The sequence below is a fragment of the Diplotaxodon limnothrissa genome, linkage group LG6 (assembly GCF_057381915.1).
Source record: "Diplotaxodon limnothrissa isolate DT_005_m linkage group LG6, D_limnothrissa_male_GT1.1, whole genome shotgun sequence".
NCBI classification, from domain to species: domain Eukaryota; kingdom Metazoa; phylum Chordata; class Actinopteri; order Cichliformes; family Cichlidae; genus Diplotaxodon; species Diplotaxodon limnothrissa.
The window spans coordinates 1,763,540-1,771,916 of record NC_140601.1 but is presented as its reverse complement, the minus strand read 5'-3'; the positions used below and the strand labels follow the sequence as shown (position 1 = coordinate 1,771,916).

The 8,377-nt window shown below is 53.2% G+C and overlaps 1 protein-coding gene across 1 annotated transcript; it reads left to right on the top strand.

The window, feature by feature from the left end:
* Nucleotides 1–6,706: 6,706 nt before the first annotated feature.
* On the top strand, nucleotides 6,707–8,110 carry LOC146629884 (uncharacterized). Its single transcript, XM_085355443.1, has 5 exons — nucleotides 6,707–6,899; nucleotides 7,456–7,517; nucleotides 7,594–7,656; nucleotides 7,741–7,800; nucleotides 7,883–8,110. The coding sequence occupies exons 1-5, from the start codon at nucleotides 6,707–6,709 to the stop codon at nucleotides 8,108–8,110; spliced, it is 606 nt and encodes a 201-aa protein (XP_085211569.1).
* Nucleotides 8,111–8,377: the final 267 nt, after the last annotated feature.

Below are 8,377 nucleotides of genomic sequence, written 5' to 3'. Positions count from 1 at the left end.
GGGAAGAGGGTGGCATGCTTCGACAGAGTTACAGTCCAGGGCAATCCCTTTGGACCGCAGGAAAGCAGCCACCTGTTGTTCCGTGGAGCTAATGTCAAGCTCTCCAGGTTCCTCACTGCTGTCAGCGGTCACCGCCTGAGCATATGACCGGGGTTTAATATGGAGCCCAGTATTCATCACCCCTAACGGGCACTGGGAGTACCTGGTGATGCCCTTCGGCCTCTGCAACAGCCCTGCTGTCTTCCAACATCTGATCAACGATGTCTTGCGGAATATGCTAGGCTGGTGGGTGTTTGCTTATTTAGATGACATCTTGATCTACTCCCACACCGAAGTGGACCCATATTCGCCATGTGCTGAGCAGGCTGCTCGAGTACCAGCTGTTCTGCAAACTGGAGAAGTGTGCTTTCCATCAGCGGTCCACCACCTTCCTAGGCTTCACCATCTCCTCCAATGGCCTGACCATGGACCCGCAAAAGGTCCAAGCCGTGACCCAGTGGCCTCAGCCCTCCAGCCTTAAGCAGCTACAGAGCTTCCTGGGCTTTGTCAATTTCTATCGGCGCTTTATCTGCAATTTCAGCACCGTTGTTGCCCCACTGACATCCCTCACCAAACCAGCTAACCTGCCTAAGCCCTTCTGCCTCTTCCCAGGCGCGAAACAGGCATTCCGAGACCTTATCCACCGGTTCACTACGGCCCCCGTCCTGCTCCTCCCTGATCCTGCCAGAGATTTTGTGGTGGAGGTGGATGCCTCCGATGTTGGCGCTGGCGCCGTCCTTTCTCAACACGGCCCGGATGGAAAACTTCACCCGTGCTGCTATTTCTCAAGGAAATTTTCTCCCACACAGCAACGGTACGGTGTCGGAGACCGAGAACTCCTGGCCATCAAGTGGGCCTTAGAAGAGTGGCGGCATTGGCTCCTGGGAGCGAAAGACCCTTTTCTGATCTGGACTGATCATCAGAACCTGATCCATATTCGTTCTGCCAAGAAGCTCAACCCAAGGCAGGCCTGTAGGGCCTTATTCTTTGAGCCTTACAATTTCCACCTCGCCTACCGCCCTGGTTCCAAGAACGCTAAGGCAGACGCTCTCTCCAGACAGTTCGCCCAGGACGGCCTCACGTCAGACCCTGCACCTATCCTATCTTCTCATTGCTTCGCTGCCCCCCTTCGGTGGCCCTTGGAGGACTCTATCCGGGATGCCCTGACCGCCGAACCACCTCCGCCTGACACCCCTGCTGGGAGGCTCTATGTACCATCCCGGTGCCGTCAGGAGGCCTTGCTCTGGGCTCATTCCTCCCCGCTCTCTGGTCACCCGGGGCCCGACAGGACCCTCCAACTCCTCCGTCGTGCCTTCTGGTGGCCCTCCATGACTCGGGACGTCCGTGAATTCGTTTCCGCCTGTGACACCTGTGCTCGGGCCAAGTCCTCCACTCAGCCGCCCGCTGGCGACCTTCGCCCTCTCCCTGTGCCGGGACGTCCCTGGTCCCATGTCGGCCTTGACTTTGTTACCGGCCTCCCATCCGTGGACGGTCTTGACACCATCCTCACCTTTGTAGACCGGTTTTCTAAGGCGGTGCACCTGGTCGCTCTGGCCGGCCTCCCTTCCGCCAAACGGACGGCCGAGCTCCTCCTGGACCATGTCGTCCAGCTTCACGGGTTCCCCAAGGACATAGTCTCCGATCGGGGGCCCCAGTTCACCGCCAGGTTCTGGAAAGCCTTTTGCCGCCTGATTGGAGCGTCTCCCAGCCTCTCGTCCGGCTATCACCCTCAGACCAATGGGCAGGTTGAACGGACCAATCAACAGTTGGGGCACTTCTTGAGGTGCTTCGTCTCCGCCCAACCGTCGCTTTAGCCTCGTTACCTGTTGTGGGCTGAGCTGTCTCATAACCTTCACGTCTCTTCTGCCACCGGTCTCTCGCCCTTTGAAGTCTGTCATGGTTTTCATCCTCCTATCTTCAGCCATCAGGAGGCAGAGGTCGACGTGCCTGCTGCTGAACAGATGGTCCGCCGCTGTCGTCAGGCCTGGATCAAGGCGCGGGCTGCCATTTCCCGAGCCAAGGCTCTGTACACCCGGCAGCATCGTCGCCGCCACCGCCTGGGTCATCCGTTCCAGCCGGGGGATCGCGTCTGGCTCTCCACAAGGCACCTGCGGCTCCGCACCGAGTCCAAGAAGCTCACTCCCAGGTTCGTTGGCCCGTACGAGATCGCTGCCCGGCTCGACCCCGTGACTTATCGTCTCCGGCTTCCACCCGCCATGAAGGTCCATCCGGTATTACTCGTCTCGCAGCTTAAACGGCGCGTCACTTCCTCGCTGGCGCCCCCCTCCCAGGCCCCGCCCCCGCCCAGGTTCGTCGATGGGGGTCCTGTCTACACTGTCCGGCGGATCTTGGACTCCCGTCCCCGGGGTCGGGGGGTCCAGTATTTGGTGGGCTGGGCTGGCTACGGTCCTGAGGAGCGCTCCTGGGTGCCGTCCCGCTTCGTCTTGGATCCTTCCCTCATCTCGGATTTCCGCCACCGCCGTCCTGGACCGTCGGGTGCCGGTCTTCGGGGGGGGGGGGGGGGTGATCAGCTGATCACGGGGCCGGGTTTAAAAGAGACGCCATCCACCTGTTCGCCGCTCAGACATCGTTCTCTTCATGTCAGGAGCTCCGAAACTTTGCAGACGTCAGTCCCTGCCTGATTCAGCAACCGTGAGTGTTTTTCCCTTCGATCCTTTTTCTCATCCCGGCTTCGCTCGCTCTCTGTCTGTAACGGCAGTTCCGAAGCCACGCTTCGTGCACTGATTGTTACTAGAATAACTGCGTGTCTGTTCCAACCCACCGCTAGCCTTCGCCGCGTTTGGGTCTAGCCAGCACGCCACACGGGCACGCCGAACTACTGTGTGTAATTCGCCCGATCGTGACAGAGGATTTTAGTTCTGGGACATTATGAACCTTTTCTGGAGTCATTTCCATCAGTAATAATGTTTGGACAGAATATGCAGCGTTACACGATGTGGATGAGGGCCGTGGTTCAATTCTTTCTTCTTAAATTCCTTTACTGTGATTCACTCATAATCCCCTGCTGCATGTAAATGTCCTGCTGTGATTCTTACCAACATTTATATGAATTTCATGTTTGTTTTCAGAACTACACCCACTACAACAGACTGTAACAATGAAGAAATCATTGAAATGTCATTTTAATGACATGTGAGCAGTGCTTTATTCACATAAACAGACACATGATCAAGTCACCAAGGCAAAGAAAGACATGATGTTAGTGACACCACAGAGCATCATAGTGTGCACACCAGAGGCCACACATTCACAACCAACATGTTTATACAGATCACACATGTATGTGAGCCACGAGTATCATCATATTTAAGACGTTAAGAAGACCGACCTGTTCAGTCAAATAATATCAGCAGCACTTTCTATTCCTACTCATCGTCTGCTTCCAATATTGTCCAATGTTACTATGAAATGTAGTAATAGTAATTTTGTATTTTGCAGACCTGATTCAAAGTTATTACACATACTTTACCACACATATTTCCAAGTAATCATTACACTTCTTGAACTCTGGTTTAATAACTTATTAAACTGAAATTAGATTTAATAATGAAGTTACTGAACATTTCCAGGTAATTCCAGGCGCTTCCCTCCGACGTCTGTGCTCGTGCTCCCCGCTGTTGCGTTTCCGCACACCCCGTGCGTGCTGCCTTTCTGGACCACTCTTCCTCCTGCAGGGAAACCATAGACGCAGCCATCAACACTAACCCTCAGCGGGCATATACGAACAGCACAGACATATGCTGACACACACTGACTTGGTACGATAACTCAATGATCCCGCGCCGGTGGGAGCTCCAGCTCTCTCCTAAGTAGCTCCCCCGACGAGCCCTGATCACCAACAGGTGTGGCAGGAACTTCAGGTGTGGCCAGTCCTTCCGCAGGGCCACACCCATCAGGCCTGCAGGTGGCTGTACTCCATCCTCCAGCCACACCCGCAGACATACACGGGTACACACCCACACCCTGCCTATACATACGAGTGGGACACAGACTAACACAGCATTGTGCAGAAAAACACACACATCACCAAATAATAATAATAATAATAATAATAATAATAACAACAACAACAACAGTCAAAACTGCTCATGGACCCCCGAGTCCTCCAGAGCCGGGTCCGTGACAGTACCCCCCCTCTAAGGGTCGGCTCCCGACGACCCTAAAACAGTTCAGGTGGCCTACCTCTAGTCCATTGGTGGAAGAGCAGGATCTCCGGCGGGCGGCCACGGGTCCAGCAGCAGCAACGAAACAGTTCTGGGGGCCTGCCACTGATCCAGTGGCGGCGGTGCTGCATCTCTGGTGGCCTGCCACGGATTGGGTGGCGCCAGCGTTGCAGCTCCGGCGGGCGGCAGAGTTGAAAGGCTCAAGATCCCCGACGTGCTGGACGTGGACGGCGTGGTGGGCGCGCTGGACGCGGACGGCGTGGTGGGCGCGCTGGACGCGCTGGACGTGCTGGACGTGGACGGCGTGGTGGGCGCGCTGCACGCACTGGACGTGGACGGCGTGGTGGGCGCACTGGACGTGGACGGCGTGGAGATGCATCCTGCACGCCGACCTCCGGCTCTGGCCGAGCGGGTCCCTCCGGCCTGCCGAGCCCCTCTCTCGATAGTGGCCACTCCTCCGGCAGCGGCGCTGGCTCCACCGGCTCGCCGAGCTCCTCCGGCAGCGCCTCCGGCAGCGCCTCCGGCTGCGCTACAGCTACTGATGGTCGATCCGGAGGTGAAGATGGTGATGCAGTATCTGCAGGTGGGGAAGGTGAAGGTAGAGTAGGTGATGCGGATGGTGAAGCCGAGAGTGCTGCGGTTGCTGAAGTCTGATGGGACGCTGGTGGAGAAGTAGCTGCAGAGGGCGGAGGTGATGATGGTGTGGCAGCTACTCCCGGTAGACTGGACAGCGATGCAGGGACAGACGGGTGAAATGATGGCAGAGGTGGTCCAGCAGGCATATCAACCTCCAACTGAGGATGAAGGTGAGAGGCTGACTGGACTGAAGACTCAGTTACCAGCTGGGCAGCAGACTCCGTTACTAGCTGGGCAGCGGACTGAGTTGAGGGTGATATGGCTATGATGGAGGGTGGAGAGGATGAGAATGTTACAGCTGGCTCAACAAATTCCAGGGGTCCAGAGGCGACTGAGGCCTCCAGTTCGGCCTCTGGGGAAGCCCTGGGGAGAACTTCTGTCTCCATATGGCCAGACTGAGCCAAAAAGTCATCTGGGTCTGTATGCTGTGAACTCCCTAGCTCCCAGCTCACAGTCTCAGAGTGAACATCTTCTGAGTTTTTGGAGGTAAAGCAAACAGTTTCTGACCCCACCGACTCTGAGCTAACTACCTCAGGGCTGTCTAGGCAAAATTCTGCCCCAGCATTAGCACTCAGGCCACATTCGTCCGTCGGTGGTCCAAAAATCCCCACTGGGAGTTCAGTTACACCTCTTACAGTTTCTCCATTGTTAATTGCCGTAGTGGCTATAGTCTCTATGTCCATGTTCACAGGAAGGGAATTTACGACACCGGCAGAGTCCATTTTACTCACTGTGGCGTCCAGAGCCGCTGGTCCTGAGTCTTCGACCAGCACAGGAGTGAGTGTAGATGTGGCTGAACGCTGCTTGCGAGGACGCCTTCTCCTCCGTGAAGGCGGGGCCGGGTGTAAGGAAACCGTCCTCTGCTGTTCATCTGTGTTTTGATTTTCAATGACAGGATTAATAGACACAAATGAGTCGGGTTTACTCACTGCGGTAATGAATGCTGTTGGTCTGTTGCCAGCTGACCGGGCTGAAACTGGGCATATATACCCTCAGCGGGCATATACGAACAGCACAGACATATGCTGACACACACTGACTTGGTACGATAACTCAATGATCCCGCGCCGGTGGGAGCTCCAGCTCTCTCCTAAGTAGCTCCCCCAACGAGCCCTGGGCCCTATTTCAGGAAGCCAGTTTAGAAAACCCCGAGTGAAAAACGATACTCACGGTTGAGTAACCCCGAACTGTCCAACTCGGAATATTCGGTTTCAGAAAGGCTGATAACAATTAGTTCAATCAACGCGGAGTTGCTACAACCCCAAGTCAAGCGCGCGCACGAGGATACATAAAGCCCCGATTAGTGGAGCACAGATTAAGCGAGTCACCATGGAGACGGAGGGAAAGAAGGCGCGGTCGACATATTTCACAGCGCTTGAGGCCGAAATTCTGATGGCAGCATATGCCGACAGCATGCACATCATGCAGAAAAAAAGTAACACAGCCGCAGCTGCAAAGGAAAGGGAGCATGCATGGCAAAACATAACCGACAGAGTCAATGCGTGAGTGTTAATCTAAACATTGATCTAGGGATCACCACCCATTTAACACGTCATCTCAGTATATGTCATTTCATTGCCTATGTCATACATTTTATGTTGTGATGTGATGTGAGCGCAGGTGCAACCCAACAGGCCCCAAACGTTCCTGGCAGCAAGTAAAAATGAAGTATAAAAACATAGTCCAAACAGGTAAGGTGTAATTGTATTATGAGCCATAGTGCTTGGTCTGTGTGTCCTATGTAAATCAATTGCAGTTAGAGGCTACAGTAATATACCTCCTGTAAGCACATATTGAAATTATCTGAGCACATCACAAGTACACATTTGCCTACTCTGTATGCCCAAATGTGTGCCGTCACAGCCAACAGAAAAAAAGCGGAGGCCCGACAAACAGGTGGGGGTCCTCCACCACCACCACTCACAGAGGCTGAGCAGTTGGCCCTCAGCCAAAACAGTGGGCGCCCTGTGGCTGAAGGCATCTCTGCGGGGACATCCTCTGTGGCAATAACCCCACAAGACACAAGTGCCTACATAAGGGGTAAATCCAAAACAATACATGGCGTGCATACATCCATTCTGCACAGTCACCTTGACCAAAATGAACTATGTCGTAGTGAAGTTATTGTCCTACTGTCAGAGAATGAGAGTTATCAAACAGTCAGGTGAATAAACAACACTGAGACACTTGGAAACTGTTAACGTGCTGCACGGGTGAGGGCCCAGGGAGAGACTCACACACACCGAGCTGCAGTGGTACGTCTTTATGAAGAGCATAGCAGTGTCCTTTAATTTTGCATACATGTGTGTGTGTGTGTTAACCTCTCACAGGGTGAGCTCCCTGTTCCCAGAGACAGAGCAAGTAGTACATTTCGTACTTTTCCCAATAAGAGTAACATATGAACATATACCTTAATGCAACATAAAGCTCATAAAAGCGTTTCCACCCTGACACCTACTGATTTTGCCTTCCCTCAGTGTCGGTTGTCTCTGCGAGCATACTGACAATGAGGTGTATGGTGATTGGTATGTCTGGTAATTGCCATTTGCGCCCACATAAGTCATGAGTGACCTGTATGAACCCCATATACTTCCAGTTGATGGTGATGGTGTACTGCATCTGGTGCAGCCCCCTGTTGAGCCAGACCGACATGCAGTCGTGAGTACTCGTAATACTCCACAGACTACATGTGTCAACAGTAGAACAGCAATGTTGTTAAATGTCTCCACCACAGGCATATGATGACGAAACAGTGACAGCTGCTACAGAGGAGGCCGCAACAGAGCCACACTATGAGGTATACAGTGTACAGTGGAAAATATAACAACTGACTACAATGTGGTACTATGATGACACCATGGACTTACTATGTCCCTGGCAGAGTGATGCTGGAAATGAAGAGGAAGAGGGTCCAGCCACTCCTACAACAAACCTTACCACAGTGGGTTGTCCAGCACTGATTTACAACCAACCTAAGTAGGCATGTACTATGGATGCCAATGCTATGTCCTTTGTTGCAATAGCTCCCTGTAAAGCAGCTGTATAAGACATATCTGGCCAGGAAGATAAGAAAGTGCGACATGGAAATGGTGCACCTCCAGCTGCAGATCCAAAAGTCGAAGCTGGAGATTGTACTGCTGGAACAACAGTTAAGGGTGGGTGGAGTGATCACAGATGGACGAATCATGTCAGTGTTTGTACAACATACTAATATACGCATTTATACTTTGTGTACAGGACATACAGGGTGACCAATAAAGCCAGTTGACCACAGTATCTGTGTATTTGTCATGTAACATGTTGGGGTGACGGGTCACAGGAAATGGTTGTGGCATATGGTCTCTCTGACTGCTCTTCCATCCTGTACGTTCGTGGGTGGGTCAGGATGTTCATCGTGTGGATCACTGCTGATGTCTGGTTCAGCTGGACAGTGTTCACCTCTAATCGTGGCAATGTTGTGTAGGATCACACATGCCACAATGATGTCACATGCCCTTTCTGGGGTGACCCTGAGTCTA